We start from the raw sequence: 21,916 nt of genomic DNA, 5'->3' as shown, positions 1-21,916 counted from the left end.
GGTTGGCTCTGCATGAGAAAGCCCTTTTAGATCCAGAGGAAAATCGCGCTTCCTTTCTTTTCCTAACCACAGCCTGTCCTATAATTAGCGGAGCAAGTCAATCTGAGAGAGGCAAATCACTGGTTTTCCATGAAATAATTATATTTCTCATGCTCTTGGACATGTACACCTCTAAGCCTAAAAGCGGAGAAAGGCGTTTTGGTTTTACATGAGCTGGGGGAGGGAGAAGGAGAGTGGCAGCGACAGTGTAGCGATGGGTGAAAGCAGCACAGTGTGGCGGAGGAAAGAACAGGATCCCGTGGGGGCGTGGGAACACTGAGTTCCGCGCAAGGAGTTTCCCTGCGCAGAGCACCTTGTGCGCGAGTTAACTCTCGGAAGGAAGCAAAATGAGGCTTTTCTAAACTTTCGGTAAGTCCAGAGAGCCCCGTGCTGTGTCTTGGCCTCCGCAGCACCGGGCTGGGGTGACGGCACGCCTCCTCCACTCACCCGGGCTTCTCCTCCCAACCCCGAGTCTGTGGAGCCTCTCCGCGCGCCCAGCGCACCCGGGTGTCCCCTTGCAGTAGCCTGCGGTGGGGAGGGGCAGGGAAGGGCGCGAGGCGTGGGTAGCGCCGGTCCCTTCACTGAGTGGACGCCCGACGCTGCCTCCGGGGCGGAGACAGCTCCGGCCACCATGAGCCCGGTGCCGCGATTCCACCCACAGTTCGCCAGCTCTGGGGGTGGCAGGTCTTGGCGCGCGGCGCCAACGCGAAGGGAGCACAGCCATCGCCCCCGCCGTCACTGGGGCCTCGCGTCGCCCGCGGGCTCGGGCAGGTGCGCGGTGTACTGGCCGGGTCCCCTTGTCCTCCTGCCCGGCGGCTTGGGCGCCGCGCCCGCCCCGCCCCCGCCCCCGCCCCCGCCCCCGCCCGCGGGCCGCCCTGGGCAGGGCCTGCATGCAGCAGCAGCAGGACAGTCGCGGACTGGCATGGGCTGGCGGCCGGCGGCGGAGGGCGGCTGAGGGCTGCTGAGAGTCAGTGCGGTGGCCTCTCGTCGCCCTGCACGTGCCCCGCCAGGCAGTGCGCCTGTTTGCAGCGAGGACCTAGCTCTCTGGTTGCAGAGACCGGGTCCCTTAGCGGCGGCTGGGGGCTGTCGCTGCCCTGCTCAGCACGGGGAGGGGCGGAGCGGACGGCGCTACCTGGGCGCGATGCGCTGAGGGCGCGGAGTGCCAAGCGCCGGGCCCCTTGGCGGCACCCGGCGGCACCCATGGAACTACTGGGCGACGGGAGGAGCCTGCGGGCGCCACCGCCTCAGCTGCTGCTGCTCCTGCTCCTGCAGGTGGCGGGGCCCGCGGGCACCCTGGCGGAGACCTTGCTGGACGCGCCAAGGGCCATGGGCACCAGCTCCAGCCCGCCCAGTCCTGCGAGTGTGGTGGCTCCCGGAACGACACCGTTTGAGGAGAGCCGGCTGCCCGTGTTTACCCTGGATTACCCCCATGTGCAGATCCCCTTCGAGATCACCCTGTGGATCCTGCTGGCCTCCCTGGCCAAGATTGGTGAGCAAGCTGGACTCGTGGGGAATGGGAGGGGGCAATCACTGGGGGACACCTGGAGGGTGACTGGGTCGGCCAGCTGACCTTTAGGCGTGACCTCCTCATCCCGGAGTCAGGGCAGGGGCGACATATAGAGCAGCTTCTTTTGGTTGAAAAGGACTCTAGGAAGAGCAGTTTTGCGTTTTGGTTCTTAAGTGAACATTGGTCTTGAAATGGCCCCAAAGTGTAAGTTCTACAGACTTAACGATTACTGCTTTCTTCTGCTGCACGGAACGCCACGTTTGTCAGCCCTCTGCTTGAGTTGAGTGAGACCTGTTTATTGACGTGTAAGAGTCTCACCTGCAGGGAGAGAGGCGCAGACCAACCCCGAAACTATTTCTAATGTGATTAAAGCGCTGAATGCTGTAGGAGAGAGTCGCCTTGGCAGTGACACAGACCCTGCCATGCGCCCGACTAAAGAGGTGCATGGAAGGAGACCAGGGCACCTGAGTGCCTGCATCTGCAGCAGGGACGCCCTGTCTCCTCCCCCTTTTGGGCTGAGGCTGTCAATCTCCAGGAAGCTTTTGCGTCGGGGTGGCTGAGTCCAGTGAGGGGAGAGGCACATTTAAAAATAACCTACTCTGGGCCCAGGACAATGGCCTAACCTGTAATCCCAGCACTTTGGGAGACCCAAATGTGAGGATCCCTTGAGACCAGGAGTTTAAGATGATCATGGGCAACATAGCAAGACCCCACAATACAGAAAGAAAAAAGAAAAAGTAGCCTGGTGTTGTGGTGCACATCTATCTGCATTCCCAGTTCCATGGAGGCTGAGGCGGGAGCCTGAGGGAAGAGGATCGCTTAAACTCCAGAGGTTGTGGTTGCAGTGAGCCATGAATGGCACCACTGCACATCAGCCTGGGCCACAGAGAGACAACTTGTCTCAGGAAAAAAAAAAATTACCCATTTTCACACCACCTTTAACTCTCATTTTGAAAGCAGAACCCTCAGAATGTATTTTCTCATCTTCATTAGCCATGCCACAGAAACTTTTATGTTATGAGCATGGTGCTTTATAATATTTTTACTTTATATTTTAACGACTTTAAAAAAAATCTTGAAATATATTGACTACTGTTATAATGATCCGAATAAGCTGTTAGGTCCAAAGACTGTATACATTATGTTCTACATCTTTACCTGTGAGATGAGGCAGATTTCCATAAAGAATGAAAAGATGCATTGCCTGCCATCTTCAGAGAGCTTATTGATCAGTGGAGCGAGGCGTACACACTATGTGATTATTGCCCAGGACGGTGCTAAGCAGGGTGAAACTCAGAAAAAGGTAGTATGCCATTGCAGGGAAGCAGAGAGCACTTCCTCGTGTAGACCAAACATTTAAACTGGATTTCCCAGGAAGACCAGGATGTGGTCAGTTAGAGAGAAAAGGGAGCTACATTCCAGAGAGGAATGAACAAAGACACAAAGTGGGAGGGGAGTGCAAAGGTAGAAGGGATGGTTTGCAGGAGGGGGGAAGTTGTGGTAAGTAAACCGGAAGTAAATCTTCATGCCAGATAAAATTAATTAGATTCTATTCGTGGTGACTAAGAGAAATACATATTATTTAATGACTCTGCAGTCTGTAATTGCCTGGCTTTGACGTGGTTCTACTAGTTAAGTGTCTTAATATCACTGAGAAATAGTACGAGATGGTCCTCCGCATCTACCGAGCAGATATGCATATTTTTGTGAATTTATTGCTTCTAATAATAATAATAATAAACTCAGATACCACAAGCCTGCCCTGTAGGGAGTGCCAGTATTAATACTCTACTTGGTAGAGGTGGAAATTTTGAGTGAGTTTGCACCCAGAAGCATGCAAAGTGGAGAGCCCAAATGAACGTCCTGTTCCCTGTCACTCTCTCTGAGCCTGGAGGCTCCATCACTGGAGGGCTGCTTCAGTGCCTGTTTCCATTACTGCTTCTCTGTTGTCATTTCTATTCCAACTCTCTCCTTTGTTTGCCATTCCTGATTATTTTAATCAGGTTAATTACAATAATAACAGCCGCTAGGAGGCACTTAAAGGCATTATCTCTAATTTTTACAATCACCATGCCGGGTAGGTGTTGATTTCTTGGTTTCAGATCGGAGGAAATAAAGAAATGGGGTGATTAACTTGCTGGTAGGTGGTGAGCCAGAATTCCAGCCAGGTCTGTCTCATTTCTCATCTTTGTGTATTTCCAGAAGGCTTGTTCTGCTGTGAGGATTAAATAAGAATGAGTTTCTAACATCCTTAGAACAAAGCTGGGCACACAGTAAGCACTCCATCACTTCATCTATACCGTCTTCATTAGTAGCAGTGAGGACAGCAGTACAGTCAGAGTAGCCATAGTAACCATGCAGTTTCTGGCACTACAGCACCTTTTCCACTGTTTACTGTCCTGGGCTGCCTCCTGTCTCTCTTTACTTCTGTCTTGACTTCAGCCTTCTGCAAGTGTTCTTATTCTGTGGGCTACCTTTCTGCACTTGCTCTCTTTCTGTCCTGTTCCATTCATTTTATTGAACCATCTCACTTTATTGTGTGATGTTTTGTTAAAGGCATTCGTGCTTGCTTGCATAAGAGTTTGCAGATGTATTTGTCCCTCCACTAGCATTTTCTTAGCCCAGATGTGATTGTTTTCCCTGGGACCCCTCTGTTCTAGTTGCTAGTTTCTGCTTTCTCCTGCCTTGTGCTTTGCTATGGGAATCATCACATATTGCACTTCCTGTCCTCCCCCAAATTCTGAACATCTCTGGCTACTATTTTGTCTTTCCTTTCTGCATCTGAGTGTCACAGAGATGATAATTTCCACCCAGAGAGGGGTCTGAACAGCCAAATGGAGACTACCGTGGGTCGGGTGAAGGGTATATTTCTCAGGACAGAAAATGGAGTTTTTGAGTCCAATGCTGGTGCTTGGGGTCTTTTCTCTAGATTCTCGGGCATATACCCCAGCATTGTCCTGCAGCTTCCCCTGTGTTCCTAGAGGAGCCAGGAAATGCTCAGAAATCCCTACCCCTCCTTTTGCTCCCGGGGTTTTGAACTGTTTGGTTTTAAGCAAGACCGTCCTGGTGCTGTGGGACACTTTTGTACCCCATTAGACAGTCACCTAGTCATTTCTCTTTCAACTTTTGCTTTGAAAAAGCTATTTTGGGGTGGTTTATATGACTTAAGTTGCTCATATTTGGGAATGAGGAGGAACTGAGCTGCGCAGGTGGATGTGAAACTGTGGGGTAATACAGGTGCTAACCCCTGCAAAATGCCATGGTTTCTATTTGGGGCACTTTTATGCCATTTGTGTAGTGTACCTGACCTTACCTAACTCAGAAAACATGGAGGCACATTGCTGGTAATTAATCTAAACATGGTTCAATTAACAGGCTCTCCAAAGTGGAGGCTCCAAATAACATTTGTAGGGGGGTTCAAATAATGCCTGGTGTTGAATTCAGAATAGTTTTCTAATATATTACATTATAAATTATAAGCCAATATAATCTTAGAAATATTACAATCAGAAGTGAGAAAATGCATTTTTGACCAACTATTGAATGATTCAGCTTAACTCTTAATTGTTACATTTGATTATCAGGGAAAATCAACTTCCTAATTACTCGGTCAAGAAAAAGTAGTTTTGTAGTTATAAAAATTGCCAAAATGATGATGATGATGGTGCTGATGATAAAAATGATGATGAGTGTGTATGAAGTAGGTCAAAAAAATTTTTTTAAGCACAGCAGATTTATTATACCTCGGAAAACTTTAAAAGTTTTGGCAAGAAATGTTTCCTCATTTGTTTTTTAGTTAGGTCCCCACACACGTGAACTCTTATTATTCTTTCACTTTGAATATTTATATTTTGAACAACCGTGATTATTTTTACAGTTATAAATACACACATTGCTTGGTTAAATCCTGTACGAAGGAATGGAGTTCTGCAACCTGGAATAATGGGTAGCCGAAGAATTAAGATAATATTTTCTGGTGCGTTTTAAGATTGCCTCCTCGGATTTCTTAGCCCATGAAGTGACCCAGTGGGGATTTTGCTGATTTGAGTGAACATTGGACATGGACTGTATTTCTTCTCAAGGTTCAAGGACAAAGAACTGAGTATCTTGCTGTCTAAAGTAACAGAACTCCCTTCTTTGTCCTGGGGTTCCTCAAACATACCTTCCCATATCTTGAGGTCTTGTCATTTGCATCTCCTTTCAAATGTCACCGGCCACTCTGCTCTTTTTATTTTCTCTGCCCCTAAGTTGGAATAGGATGCAGAATTTTCCACCTCCCTCTATCCTGCTGTCATGAAATTAAATAAATTATGTTCTCATAATTTTAAGGGAAAGATAGAAAGCGGTTTGGCTCATGAAGACATCTCCCCTAGGATCCAAGATATCCTGAAATTGAGATATGAAACCTAAGAGTTTCATATCTATCTGAATTACAGAGATTTTGATCTGTGGAAAAACTTATCCTTGCCCTTAGTGTGTTTTACTTTGTCCTCTGGTTTTCCTGGGTATATTCATCAACTGGATGGTCAGTGGATGGAGCTCAGGGTCTTCACCTGCTATCTGAACCACGTCTCACTTTGAACATACTTCTAAATTCTCAAGAGTTCTTGGTGGCAAGTATTGGTTCCTAGTAAAGTTAAAAGAGGAGCACTGATTCCTCTCCTTCTCAAAGCCTCCACCTTCTCCCAGTGGGCTGCTCATACATTTTCTGTTCTCTGTCTGAAGGATGAATTCAACAGCTTTCTCATCTTCTCTAAAAACCAATTAGGATGTCTTCTAGAATTTCATCCCCACACTTTTCCTCTGTTTTTGTTCCCTTTAAGATAATAGAAATTTTTATTACCAAATGAAAACGTTACATTGTACCAACTTCAGCAATGATAACAATACTCAGCTTTATTTCTTACAAAATTATTTCACCTGTCTTGAAGCCCTAAGATGTATACATTGAACTATTTGCATGAAACTGTTCTGGCCAGGTGTGGTAGCTCACAACTGTGATCTCGGCACTTTGCGGAGCTGAGATGGATCACTTGAGGCCAGAAGTGAGACCCAATCGCTTCAAAACCTTTTTTTCTTTATTTTTTTAAGATCCAGGTTTGGTGGCCTCTGCCTTTAGTCTCAGTGACTCAAGAGACAGGCAGAAGGATCACTTGAGCTCAGGAGTTCAAGGTTACAGTGACCTGTGGTGGTGCCACTGCACTCCAGTGTGGGTGGGCAACAGACAGATGGAGCCCCAGCCCTGTGTACAATAGCAAAGACCTGGAACCAACACAAATACCCATCAATGGTAGACTGGACAAAGACAATGTAGTACATATACACCATGGAATACTACACAGTCATAAACAACGAGTTCATATCCTTTTAGGGACTTGGATGAATCTGGAAGCCATCATTCTCAGCAAACTGACATAAGAACAGAAAACCAAACACTGCATGTTTTCACTTATAGGTGGGTGTTGAACAATGAGAACACGTGGACTTAGGGAGAGGAACATCACACACTGGGGGCAGTTGGGGGCATAGGAGAGGGACAGCAGGGTTGGGTAGGGTGGGGAGGGATAACATGGGGAGAAATGCTGGATATAGTATACACCTAAAGTAAAATAAAAATAAAAATAAACCAAACTGTTCCTTGGATGCTATAAAAACTCACCAGTAAAACCAAGTGAATTTGATGGTTTTGGTTTTGACAGTTTTGATAGATTTGATAGATTTTAACCAATGAGTGCATTGCTTGAATGTTTATAGTTCTATTTGGTTTATCTGTGTCTTCTGGGGTCAATTTTGGTAATTTGTATTTTTTATAAAATTATTATTTTGAGCTTTTAAAATTTATTGGAAGGAAGTTACTTCTGATTTAAAAGATCTCCATTTTACATGCATTTATGTTCTTTCTGTTTCTAACATTTTTTTTTTTTTTAAACCTTGAGCAGGTATGCAGAAGTTTATCTGTTTGATACTTTATCAAAGAATTATCTTTTGGTTGGCTTCTAAGTTATCTGCTTCTGCTCTAACATTTATGATTCACTTACTTCTGCTTCCTTTGGGTTTATTTATTTAATTAATTATTGAATTGAAAACTTAATCCATTAATTGTTTAGTTTACTTATGTTCTATTAATAAGTGAATTCCTGCTTTATAAGAGTAAGAAACACCAATATTTAAAAACATAATTGACTTTTTTTGGTATTATTTTTATGAATCCCTGAGATCCCAAATTGACATGCACTTATGCTAAAATGACATCAGTCTTATTAAAATAAACAAAAGTACTTCAGTAGATTACTTACTTATTGAAACTCCTAATAAGCCATTTCCCCTAATCAATTTATCCAAAATGAGTATTTGCTTCTTTTCATTTAATTCAAATCTATGATATACTGTATACTTAAGATTCTGTCACAAACTAAACATATTCATAATGCTCAAAGTTTATGTAAATTTATCTTTTTATACAAATAATAACAATAAAGAGAATTATAAAGACAAAATATTTCAGGGAAATTATGCAAATGACATATCAGTTTCTGAATACATTGCATAATATATTTACTGCTGTTAAGTAGGAGACCATGGGTGTTCTGAAAGGATTACTTAACACAGCATACCAGTGATAAAACTGGAATGATGACTGCTTTTCATGGATCTCATCTCAAGATGCTCAGAGTCCATAAAACCAATTTGATCTTCATGGAGCCACAGGAATGCTTCATAAACTAAAACAGGATTATTCAATGAAAATCTTCTTAAAGATGAATTCTCATGATCCAAGTGGGTACATTTTGGAAGAATGTCAGTATATGTCTTTAAGGCTAGAAACAGACCCCTTTTTCCTACTGTACTTATACTGTGCCGTTTTGATATGCCGGGTTTTCACTGTCACTCAGCTCTCAGTATTTTTAAACCCCCTTGTGATATTTTATTCTAACTTAATAATTAGTTAGAATTTTACTTCTCAGTTAAAGAATTTATGGAGATTTGGTTTTTTTGTTGTCATTGTTGGTTTTAGAGCTAGGTTCTCACTATGTTGCCGTGGCTGCTCTCAAACTCCTTAGCTCAAATGACTGTCCCACTTCAGCCTTCCAAGTAGCTGTGACTACAGGTGTGCACCGCCATGCCCAGTTGCTTTTTATTTTATTCACATTTTATTGCACTTTGGTTAGATAGGTATAATACTGATTCGGTATTATAGTGTTGGTTTTAGTTTGGATTTAGTGTTGATTGTGATGTCCTCTATGGCTTATTTTATGGACATTTTTAAAACTTTAATTTCCATTTATACTTGAAAAAGAATGTGTATTCTCTATTTATTGTGTACAGGATTTTATATACTTACATGTATATGTATACAGACACACAGAGTCTACATAAAATTTCTAATTTTGGTGTTAAAATCTTCAATAGCATTACCAGTTTTTGACTACTTTATCAGTTCCTGGGGTACATTAAAATCACTTCTAAGATTGTAATGACAATTACTATTTGTAATTGTTTCAATTTTTGCTTTGTTTTGATGCTATGTTATTACATACTCATTCAATATTGTTATATCTTCAGAGTGAGTTCTTCCTTTAATTATTAAGTTTTTAACTTCCTTATTTCCAGTACTTGTGGCTCAAAGTGTATTTTTGTCAGATAAAACTATTACTGTTTAAAAGAAAGCTAGACTTTGCACATATACTTTTTTCCATATCTGTTTTCTATATCTGCATTTTACAGATTCATATTTTTATACTTTTACTATCAAATGAATTGGGTCATTTTCATTTTGATATGCCTCATTAAACCACATATATCTGGATTTTGCATCTTTAAACTTTTTAAATCACTGTAGTTTAAAAAGAGAAATATAATTACACTTACTGTGAATAATGATACATTTTGACTTATTTTGCTCTCTGTTTACTTTGCTTTTACTTGGTGTCCTAATCTTGCTTTCTTGCCATGTTTTGGCTTGATTGATTTCTCTTTTTTATTTGTTTTTTATACATAATTATATATTCTATTTCTATTCTTTTTAAGGTTACTATTCAGTTTTAGTGTGATTATCTGATTTAACAGGAGTCAACCAGACTACCATGGCTCACATCTCAGATACATATTCCTACGTATTTTGTAGTTGTGTGATTTCAAGTATATAACTTAAACTCTTGGGGCTCAGTACCCCTGGCAGTAAAGTGAGGACAATAAAAGTACCAATGTCATACGTAGGCTGCTGTGTGAAGTAAATTAGCTAATACAGGTAAAGGGTTAAAATAATTTCATGGAACATAAAGGTATAAAATAGGTTCCTAGGACATAAAAGTATTTCCTATTTTTATTATCTTCTTCCTAATACTTGAACTTTTAAAAATTCTAACTGCCTATTTCAGAATTATAATATTTTGTCATAATTCATATTTGGATTGTATCTAACTTCCTCCAAATTAGTTTTTACTTTGTATAAGAAGTAGTTATATAGATTTGCAAACATGTTTTCCAGGTTTTCTTTATTTTTTATCTCTTTCTGCCTTGTGGATTGTTTTTTGTTTGTGTTTGTTTTTACTGATGTATATTCTTTAGTGGATACTTCAGGGAAGGCTTAGTCTTATATGAAAACATCTTTATTTTGATTATACTCTTAAAGGATAATATAACCAAGTGTAGGATTTGGTGTTATCATCACTTGTCACGTGGAATATATTACTTCAATACTTTTTGTCCTCTTTTGTTGGTAGGTAGAATTATGTTGTTACACTGCCTTTTGATATTAATTTGACAGATATCTCTGGTTTCATTTAAGTTTTTAAAATCGTTTCTGATATTCTGCTGTTTTCTCAATGTGTCTAAGTGTAGATTTACTTTATTTTTCTTGCTCAGAACTTGTTATACTTCCATGCTTCTTAACTGCTGTTTCTTGTTTTTCGTCTCTTCATTGCTGTGGTATTTCTTGGTGATTTTATTTAATCTTTTTTCCAGCTTACCATATTTTACTCTCAGTGCATTTCCAATCTGTGGTTAACCTACTCACTGGATTTTTAGTTTTAATTATATTTTCATTTAAGCTTTTTCAAGTCTATCTGTGTTTTGTTCATGCTGTTATATTATGCAATTATAGTAATTAGTGGTTTTATTCCTCTTTTTATTCCCTTATTTCTTTAAACTATATACATTTTATAGTCCCTTTCGGATTGTTCTGTTATTTCTAGTACTTGGGGTGCGAATTCTTATATTTATCCATTCACTGACTTTCTTTTCAATATGTATGTAGATTATAGTTTTAATTATGAGCTTAATTCAGCAGGGGGTAAATGTCTGTTTTCTTTTAGTTGTAAAATGTTCTTACAAAATGGTTTGGAGTGTGATTCTTGCTGGACCTAGGGTTTCAATGATTTGTTTTTACTGTTTGTTTCTTAGCTTGGTTTTCCTATGTGATTCAAGTACTGTAGATACTGACTTAATACCTGTGTGTGGTATAGACCTGGAATTTTATACTTCGTGGGTGAATTTCCCGCTGGCTCAAAGCCATAAGGTGTTGACACATTTCTTTTCCTTCCTTTTTTCCTTGGCTAAAACCATCTTTTTTTTCCTAGTATTTAATTATTTAGGACAATGTAGCTCTACGAAATTCAGGAATTTATTCAAGTGGTCTTTCTTTAGTGGTCTGAAGTCAAATTTCCCGTCCTCATGTAGGTGTTAAAATGTCAGATCCCAGCACATAGGTCATGCATCTATGTCAGGAATTTCCCTTGTTCACTGTGACTTCAAATCCTACTGACATATCTCGTTCTGATTTTCTTATTTCTTGCCTCCTAGACCTTTTCCTTTATTTTGAACTTGGCTAGATATTAATATTTTATGTAGTAGTAATGAGGAGACACCATTTGTGTCCAAATTGCTGGATATCTCTGACATTTTACACAGTATGTTTTAAGGATATACTTTCTACAGAATGTTAAAAGTTCATGGTTATGTTATCATAATGGCTTCTCTTTAATGTAAGGTAAAAATAATGTGTACTTTCCTAGTTTTCTATAGGAAGATGTGGGGGTGTAACTGCACTGCTTCTGCTTTATTTTGTGTATTTTCATGCTTGTGTAGAAGAGGAATAGCTTAGCAGTTGACAAAGTGTTCAACCTAAGTTTTGGGAAAGATCCCCGCAGATTAGAAGTAGGAAGACCCTGTCGTAATTCTACTTCTGCCATTAACTTGGTCTTATGACCCTGACATGTATTCATGTACTTGGTTCTTCCATTTAATTAATGAAAGTGGGGATATATGTATCTGTCCTATCTGTTTAATATTTCCATCAGGATAATATAAGATTGTCTGCAAGGGAGGACATCATTTATAACAAAGCTGTCACTTTTACAGCAAAAGAGGCTTAAGCCAAGAGAAGCATGTGTTTATTATATTAAAGTGATGTGTGGACCTGGGCGTATTGTCATTATAAATGATACATGTACAATTATAGCTTATTCTCTTGCAATTATGTCTTTTAAATATATGAGTCATAATTGATGCACTTTCTGCAACAGTCCTGTGCATTGTTTATCACTGTACATGGGCTTTGTCATCTTGATTTGTCAAATTCATCCCTTGTTTGAAGACAACTTGTATTCGTCTTCCTCTCTAATAATTCCCGTGGGTAGGGCAGGGGAATTCCACCAAAAGATCTTTGTATGACTGTGACAAGCATACTTTCCAGGTGACTTTCACGTTATTAGTTTGTGTTGGCACACAAAGGCTCACATGGAAAAGACACAAAAGAAAAATCAAACTCACAATACATTTAGAAATTTCACCTAAAAATGAATCAGATTACACCTGTCTGCTCCGTATAAAGGTTTTACTATCCATAGAAAGTTCTTTAGAAAATCACATGGCAGTGAAAAGACCCCATAGCCATATTTTTGTGACCCTGCCTCCGGTTGCTTTTCCCAGTTCCTGGGCCTGTTTCCTGGGGACCCACTGGCCGGGAAACCTGAGCAGTGTAATGCAACCAGTGGTGCATTTTCTTGTAGCACAGAAGGGTGGAGATGGGTGAGACTCGGTAATCCCTCTATCACGGTTTCTTTAATAAAATAATAATAGCTAACAAGGACAGAACACTATTCTCTGCTAGGTATTTGAGGCAAGTGCTTTACATTCATTGTTTTATTTAATCCTCATGGTAATTATGGGGGAGGTAAGCACCATTATTATTCCCAGTTTTAAAAAATAGATGAGGAGAAGAGTTTAGGGAGCTTAGGTAACTTGTCCAAGGTGTCAGCTATCAAGTGGCAGAGGTGGGGCAACAGCTTGTTCTTTATCACTTGGGTGTGTCTCGCTCGGCCCCCTACCCCTCACAGGAAAGAATATTAAGGTACCATACTTCTGGTGTGGTTTCCCACACTTTACCCACTCTTAACCTGGAGCCAGAGGCCTGCATTTCAGTCTCATGCTTGACTGGTAGGTCTCATTATGACAGTCTCAGATTACTGTTGTAAACTCACACAATAATAATAGCCAGCCTCCTTCGTGTTATTCTGTGAGGACCAACCGAAGTAATACATGGAGAAAGTCCATTCCAACCCCAAAGTTAGGATTAATATGACCTATCAACAACTCTAAACTGGGTAGTGACAAAAAGAGCTAAGGAAGAGGTCAGGTAGTGGAACTCAGATGTACCATAGCTGGACCATGAGTCTAGAATTTCAGAATCTTGGCCTGGTCTTTTCCATCATCCATGACACACAGAACACAGAATTTTAATGGTTTTGAGATACATATTTAACACGTTAAGTATTCATAGGTTAAGGAAAGGTTCAAGCCATGTAACTTAAGCTATCATGTAGATTTTAATAAATTCGACCACAACAGATTTACAGGAGAAAAGATGTTAAATATATTTCATTGTTACACACACATACACATGCATTACACATGCAAACAGGCACATATATGGAGAGATGCACACATAAATGACATTTATTAGAATGTGGGCTCAATGAGGGAAAGGACTTTGTGTTTGATTCATCATCTGGAACAATACCTGGTACATAGTACAAACTCAATAAATAATTACTGAGTAAATGAGTGACTCAATAACATTTAGAGAAACTCTTTTTCACCACACTTTAATGATGTAATTAAAGTTACCACACTCCCTGGTTGTCCATGATATTTATGGTTTACATTTGTTACCAATGTCTCATCACATATATTATTATTGTGTCATTTCACTCTCAAATATCCTCATTTGGATGTTAATTTGATCATTCTATTATAGTGCATATACTATTATTGGATATACTTTTAATGGTATCTTAAGCTCTGCTGTCCAAAATCCCAGCCCTGCTACTTACTAGCTGTGCATTTGGGTGAGTCAACTACCCTAACCTCTGTTATTTCATCAGTAAAATGAGCTCATAGTACTAGTTTCGTCATCAGGTTGTTGTGAGGATCCAGTTAGCACATTTACAGAACTTACTACTTTATAGACCTTGGAAATTTGGATAGCTGTTTCTTTTTCCCCAATGTATAATAGTATTATACCATGAATATCTCTTGTGTCCATTTTCTCCATAGCAAGTTGTTAGATGTCCTGATCTTCTGCCGTCGGTGTTATGAATAGGTTTCTTTCTAAATCATACATATGTCAGCATCTAAAATATGTTGCATAAGTTTAAAAAATCATTTTTTTTCTGCTTTTGCTAAGTTAGTTTGCAGTGTAAAGAAAGGCAATGCACACCTTTTTTAAAATTCCAGGTTCTTGTCTTGGAAAATGAAAGGTGAGCAGCCAGGCATAATTGGTGGAGGGCAGAAAAAAGACCAGGCATGCAGGACTCACAGTCAGCTGAGACTCCCTGTAGGAGTAGGCTCTCTTGTTGACCTTCCTCCGGACACTTTCTGGAAAGCCCGGAGCTTCTGGATCTCCTCTGTATCATCAGGGTTCACAGATGCATCAGCTCACACATTTGGAATAAGCACGTTGTGCAGCAGTTGCTTTCCTAGGCCTTTCATGCTTTTTTACAAAGAGTGTTTCTTTCAGAATCTAGATGGGGAAGAATGTTAAAGCAAAGTGCTGCCTAAAGTAATTATTGCTATTTTAGAAATGTCAACCCCCACTTTTCACTACCAGTATTCTAAGGCAGAATCATGCATCGGCTGACTGTACATTTTTGTCTTACGGAACACTGGAATGGTGAGGAGAAACGATACTGAGAAATTGAGGCCCCTTCTTTTCTATCTGATTGAAAGTCTTGGTGTTCAGGGTTGGGAAGGATACATTGTCAGTGTCAACACGCCTGGTCTGCTTACTTAGGAGAATGGCAGCATTCTTTGTGTGTTCGCTCGTGAAGTTTCTGGATGAGTATGAAACATGCTGACTCCGGCTCGAAGAGCTTTAAAGGGAAATAAGAATACATGTGCACCTGTGTGCAGTAGCCCAAGTTTCTTTGTATCCTGTTGCCCAGGTTTTGCTTTCATTTGAGCTATTTATCACTCTCTGACATGTGATTATTTATGTGTGAGTTAGCTGATCACTAGCTGTTCATCCCTCTTCAAGAGAGGCTCCAAGGGCATGGGCATCTTTTTAAAAATGTTATGGCTTACGGTTTACATAGTTAAAACCAAGTAACACTGTTTTGTACTTTCTTTTTTTAAAAATCTTTTTCTTTTTATTTGGTTTTGTTTCAATTTTCTGTTTTGAAGTCACTAAAACGAGGGAGCTGTTACTGTTCCTAAATCTTGGAGCAAAAATGAGTATAATTGGCAAGACTCTAGTCCTGTTTTCCCACTGAATGTGTTAGTAGGTTTGACCATTGTTTTAATGGAACGTAATAATTATGATGACTGTGGAATGATATGGAACTGTAAGAATCTCCATGGATGCATAAAATGCACATCCCAATACTCATCGAAATCCCTTTCATCTTTGCAACCATAGCAAATGGGAAGGCACATGGATATACAAAGACCACCAACTTGGTAAGAGAAGTCAGGAAGGAGGCAAGGGAATGAAAAGGATAGGATTCTAGCAAGCTTGGAAAATGGAGTTATTTACCAAATGGGGTAGTTTCTTAGTTTAGCCTGAGCCAACAGTGTGCAAATATTTCCCTGCCATACAAATAACTGGTGACTCCAGTTAAGCGTTAGCAACCATTTAATTGAAAAATGAAATTAGGTAGAAATTACTGGCAATTGTGGGTTCCTTCACTATAATTTCATCTATATATTTTGAGCAAGTGGTAAATTTGTTTAGAAGGCAAACTCTTGAAGGAATAGGAACCAGAAAACAGAAAATATGTTTCCCACGCAAGGCAATTGGGGGGGTGGGGTAGAGTCCCTGGAAAACCTTATATGGCTTAGTGATAGCAGTGTGCAGACAGCAAAGTCAAAATTGGCATAAATCATTTACTAACACATGGGTTGAGAGAATGATAAATCCTGAGATTTAACACCTAGCCCAGGGCAGTAGAATAAAAATTGCTTTCAACTGTTGGCTGGCATGGAAAGTTTTGAATCTAGGTAAACCGAGTCTTTATCACCACTGGCCTGCCCTAGTGGCCTCTTCCTCAGTTTAACTAAACTATGCAAAGGATCTGTTCAGAAATAGTCAATAGAACTTGTCAACTCCCTGGACTCTGTAATTCCTCCTAAACAATGCCTAGGCACTGGCAAGTTTTACCTTCAGAATAATCTCTTCAAATCAAATCCTTTCTTGGTCAAACCCCATCATCAGATTGTGTTTCTAAAATCTGAGGGTCAGGGGAAAGGAAGAAAAGAAAAAGCGGAGGGCCTCAAGCCTTGAGGAGATGACAAAGTTAAAGATGTTTGGAATTGCAGAAGATCCGCTGAGTCTGTTGCATAGCTGTGAGACCTAAACCTGCAGTACTAACAGACTGAGAGCAAGCTCTGTGACCGCTTCACGTGCAGCTCCTCACAGGAAACTTGAGTCCCAGAACTTTCTAAATAAGAATATCCCATGTGTCCAAGGGCAGCTCTCAGTATGTAATAGCAAGGATCTTGTTTCCCACCTGGCTGTATTAGAAATTCCCTTGCCATCTGTAGAGTCCTTTTCTTGGCTTAGGGAGACACATGTTTCACACCCAGATAGAATACATGCTGAAATACTTTGAAAACTGGCCAGTGCCATCATTATTATTTCCTGGGGCAGAGGTTGCAGTGCCAGCAAAATTGAGCCAGTGATCATTTCCGAGTTGTCCAATGGTGTGCGTTAAGGAAAGAATATAATGCAGGCAGTGAGGTGGCCAGGGCATGAGTCAAATCCTGTGTCCAACCCTGGCTTGGGTATCAGAGTAGGATTCAGCTGCCTCCAGTGAAAAAGAGAATCCCAGGGTGCCAGAGCTACTCCCATCCCCCATAAGGTCTCCCAGCCTGCAGAGATAAACTTTATCAACTCTGTGCTCTCTTGGACCCACCAGAGATCTCACCCCATTGACAGAATCCAACTGCAGCACCCCAGCTGGGAGAGGGAAGCACCTCTGGCCCCTGAGGAGCTGGCCCCTCACTCATCTGCTTAAGGATGAGAAACCTGTCACTTAATTCATGGAATCTCTGCCTAAGTTGTGTTTGTTCTCATTGCTGTGGTTGAGACTAGAAGGTAGGAGTCTGAGAAGATTTGTTCTGCCTTGATCTCCATTGCAGTGTAAGTAGTGTCTGATGCCTGATGTTTGGGCCTGAGGTCGTCTAGACACATAGCAATCAGTGTGGGCCCTATCAGTGCCACTGCATTTCCTGAGAGATCGGAGGGGTGGGATATTAGGGGAGCAAGCTGGACAGCTAGCTGTTGTCCTGCCCAACCTCCATCTGACGGCCACTTTGCAGAAATTGGCATAAGGTGGGTGAAAAAAAACCCAGTTTTGCTGATTTTCCAAGATAACTTGGACCGAATAATTTACATGTGGGTCCTCTGAGTTTTTCAATATGAGCTCAATATTTGAACCTACCAGACAGGCGTAACAGAAGATCCATGCAGGCCATGGTGGCTCATGGCCTGCAAGCTCACAAACTCTGCTTCAGACTTTTTCATGTTACATGAAATTTTACTTCTTGTATTTATACCTGGGTATATATTAAAGGGCTGAGCTGATTGTGTGGGACACTTTGGCACTCAGGATAAATTCGTATATGTTTTATATAGTCAAGTTAACACTGATCAAAATGAGTACTATTCTCAGAAATTGATCATGTTACAAAAAGAGAAATAAATGGAAATGGCTGATGTGCTCTGACCATTGACAAATGTGAGAAGGTCACTACGGAATATCTAAGGGAAAAGAGTTCATGTTCCCTCCTTGAATAGGAAGCACAAGCTGAAGAGAGGCTGAGCTGGGATTGCACTAAGGAGGCACTGTGCTAAGCCACACAATGAGTTCATCATCTATGAAAGGTAAACTCTATGGTACATCAGTCATCGTCCTGACAATTACTGATATCTTGAATGAACGTGTTCCTTAACGCTCACTAAAGAGAGACACTTTCCACTGCTTCTTGGCCTTGTGATAAAGTGTGGAGAGGCACTTTCCTTTGAAAATGTCTGTGAGTCTGGGCACAGTGGCTTATGCCTGTAATCCCAACACTTAGGGAGGCCAAGGCAGGAGAATTGCTTGAGGCCAGGAGTTTGAGAAAATGTATCTGTGAGTAAAATCAATGAATTTAACAGTTTTAAAAGAAAATAAAAACTTTAAAAACTATTTTGTGCTCTTTTTCACTGAGTGTTACTTCAAATAAATCCAGGAGCGATGGCTCATGCCCGTAATCCCAACACTTTGGGAAGCTGAGGTGGGAGGATCCCTTGAAAGCAGGAGTTTGTGACTAGCATGGTCAACATAGTGAGACCTTGTGTATACAAAAAAAAAAAAAAATTAAAAATTCAGCCAGGTGTGGTGGTGTGCACCTGTAATTCTACATACTCAGGAGGCTGAGGCAAGAGCATTTCTTGGGCATAGGAGCTGGAGGCTGCAGTGAGTTATGATTGCACTACTGCACACCAACCTGAGTGACAGAATGAAACCCTGTCTAAAAGAATAGAAACCCACAGAAGAACTGACGTAATAAACATGCATGCTGTGGTAGAACATAATATCATGTTAATAGGGTATCATTCACACATTTACCTATTCTTTGACATTTTGCTATGACTGTTTTTGTGAAAAATTACTTATTTTACCTTTGAGCTGCCAAAAAAGTCCGTTGTTTTGCTTCTTATTTTCGAACGGCCCATGCTTTGCACATTTTATATCAACATTTGTAGAGTTGCCTTTTTAAGGTCTGGTTCAGATTCTGTAACAGGAGATCAGTCAGAATTTCAGATTACACTGTGTGGAGACCATGCCTACCAGCAGAGATCCATTTAGCAGTGTTATCCTTTCTGCCAGTTGGTTTAGCAGTGCTTATGCAGCCGTGGAAATATTTTTAAGTGTACAATTCAGTGGCATTTGGTACATTCACAGTGTTTTGCAACCATCACCACCATCCATCTTCATGACATTTTCATCCTCCCAAACTGAAAATCTGTGCTTATTAATGGACCTCTGTGAATTGGTCCATTGTAGGTACCTCACGTAAGTAGAATTATAAAGTATTTGTTCTTCTGTGTCAGGAAAAAGTGAACATTTTAAGGAAGAACAATATAGTTCTTATAACTTTAATGAAATTGAGACAAAGGTAGAAATGACCAGTAGTAATAAAAGCATAAACCTTCAGTGCAATCAGATATAAACTAGTGGGTTGTTCATTTTTTTGGGAAATAAAATAACAAAATTAAAGATTAGAGAAAACAGAAAAGCTGGAACTAGGATTGTGAGGTGTGTGAGATAAAAAGTGATACACAAACTCTGTAACTTTCTGGCACTGGAGTCTCCAGTTACAACAGGCACATCTGCTGCATTTTCACTGATCTGTCTCCTGAAGCTTGGTGTATAATCCCTAAAGAAACCAGTCAGCCCAGAGGACAGGTTAAGGGCCTTTTTCTTTGTTACCAATTTTGCCCACCTATACTAGATAAAACTTGCATTTCTCTGCTGTCTGTCAACACTTCTCATACCAAATGTATGGGTTTTTCCCTCACACCAACAGCCAATTCTCCAACTCTCCAGACAGCAGCCTGGTATCCTAAAATTCAATTATATTCTGACCCTAACTACCTGGAGTCGAGACAGAACCCACAATTAAGGGCTAAGTCTCACAAAACTGCCCGTGATTCAGATGACCATCAAAAGTCCTGCGCCTCCCATACTTTTGACTAGCTTGCTATAAATTGGGGAGTCCTGTGATCTGCTCAGATTTGATAATTTGCTATAATGGCTCACAGAACTCAGGGTGACACTGTTTTATTGATTGTTATAAAGAATACAGATGAGCAGACAAGTGAAGAGGTGCACAGGGCAGGCATGGGGAGGGTGCCGAGCTTCTGTGCCCTCTCAGCATGAAGCACCCTCCCAGCACCACCATGTGCTCACCAACACAGAAACTCTCAACCTCATCACTTAGGGTCTTTATAGAAGGTCCATTAGATAGGTGATATAACTCAACCTCCTGCCCTTTTCCACTCCCCAGAATTTGGGTGGTGGAGCTGGAAGTCCCAACCCTCTAATCCTGCCTTGGTCTTTCTGGCAACCAGCCAGCCCCCATCGTAAAGCTATCTAGGGACCCCAGCCACCAGTCACCTCATTAGCATACACTTATCACTCCAGGGATTCTGAAAGTCATGGGAGCTCTTTTGTCTCTACAACCAGACACCAAGACTGAATATTATAACAGATGCTCTTATCACCCTTATTGCTCAGATTACAAGGCTTTTAGGAGTTCTGTGCCAGGAACTGGGGGCAGAGACCAAATATATACTTCTTGCTATGTCATAACTTACTACATACTGTATGAGACAATAGCAGTGCCAAAGTGAATAAAACCCCAGTCCTGTGACCGTGTGCTCTAGTGGGTACAACAGACTCTCAGATGGATTTGTGAACTCAGGGTGGTGGACACTTTGTCAGCGGTGTCCACAGGATCACAGAGGAGAGAGAGCTGCACAGAAGAGCTCTTGCACAGTCCTCCCAAAATGCTCTGTAAACGTCTCAAATGAAAAGCATAGGTCGTTCTTCACTTCCTTTCCATATTGAGTGTTACTTCCCATGGCCTTATGGTAAATCCAAATTGTGGATGACAGGTCCCAGGACACATCACTCTTTTCCTCTTTTTGGATTTCATGCAGTGTCTCTTGTGGGCTACACTTTCTGCCCACTCTAGTGAGTTTTGCATGTGCCGTTCTACTTGAGAAGACCTTCACACCCTTCTTGGTTTTGAGAATTGCAACTCCTGTTCACTTCTCAGGTGAAAAATGCTTTCCTTAAAAAGCCCCTCCCTCACAGGAAAGACAAGATCAGAGACCCTCCCATGTAATTGTGTTGAAACTTACACTTCCTGCTCCATAATAAGCATACTCTGTGTAATCACCTGCTTGACATCCTTCTTCCTTGTAAACTGTAAACTCCATGAGGACAGAAGTCTTGTCTGTCTAAGATATTGCTGTGTCCTTAGTGCCTGACACACTTCGTGATGATGAGTGCTTAGAAATACTTGTGAGTTAATGAATGAAAGGATAAGTAATCACATAAGTTATTTATCAATTTCTAGGAAGGAAGAATTCTTGTAATGATTTTCCCATAATGTACATGGTTTCCACCTAATGATTTACAGGCTATGCAATCATTTCTTCAACTTGCTGTCTCTAGCGCCTCCTTGGAGTTTTAAAGATGAGCTGGTTACCTTTGTGTGTGTTAAAATTTGGCATTTAGAATCAATCAGGCTTTTTGAAGATGATTGACAAGTTGAGGAAGTTCCTTTCTATTCCTCGTTTGCTGAGAATTTTAATCATGAATGGATGCTGAATTTTGTCACATACTTTTTCTGCATCAGTTGATATAATCATGTGGTTTTTCGTCTTTAGCCTTTTGATACGATGGATTACACTGGTCAATTTTTGAATATTGCACCAGCCTTGCATCCCTGGAATAAACCTCTCTTGGTCCTGGTGCACAATTCTTTTTATATATTGCTGAATTATTTGCTGATATTTTTGCATCTCTACTCCTTGCTAAAGGATATTTGTCTGTGTGNTTTTTTTTTTTTTTTTTTTTTTTTTTTTTTTTTTTTTTGTTCTTTTTTTGTACTGCCCTTGTCTAGTTTGGTATCTGTTAGGGCAATATTAGCTTCATAAAACAAATTGAGAAACATTCCCTTCTCTTCTATTTTTTGGAAGAAGTTGTATAGAATTGCTTTTATTTTGTAGAATTCACTAGAGGAACTATATGAACCTGGAGATTTTTTCGGGGAAAGTGTTTCAAAATTACAATCTCAAGTTTTAACTGTTTTTGCTAG

At 40.8% G+C, this 21,916-nt stretch overlaps 1 protein-coding gene across 2 annotated transcripts in view; it reads left to right on the top strand.

Moving 5' to 3' along the window:
• Positions 1 to 250: 250 nt before the first annotated feature.
• The window catches only part of SLC9A2 (solute carrier family 9 member A2), a 96,205-nt gene continuing 74,539 nt past the window's right edge, over positions 251 to 21,916 (top strand). Inside the window, exons 1-2 of one of the 2 annotated variants that reach the window (XM_037745463.1) lie at positions 251 to 408; positions 1,312 to 1,528. In XM_037745463.1, the coding sequence (XP_037601391.1) occupies positions 1,366 to 1,528 (163 nt within the window). In that variant the 5' untranslated portion in view covers positions 251 to 408; positions 1,312 to 1,365. Of the gene's footprint in view, positions 409 to 949; positions 1,529 to 21,916 lie in introns of those variants that run through there. The other variant, XM_017547846.2, reaches the window with a different exon arrangement.

The sequence above is a fragment of the Cebus imitator genome, unplaced genomic scaffold, assembly GCF_001604975.1.
Source record: "Cebus imitator isolate Cc_AM_T3 unplaced genomic scaffold, Cebus_imitator-1.0 Scaffold202, whole genome shotgun sequence".
NCBI lineage: Eukaryota > Metazoa > Chordata > Mammalia > Primates > Cebidae > Cebus > Cebus imitator.
Note: the sequence above shows the minus strand (reverse complement) of the source record. Positions and strands in the feature narration are given on the sequence as shown.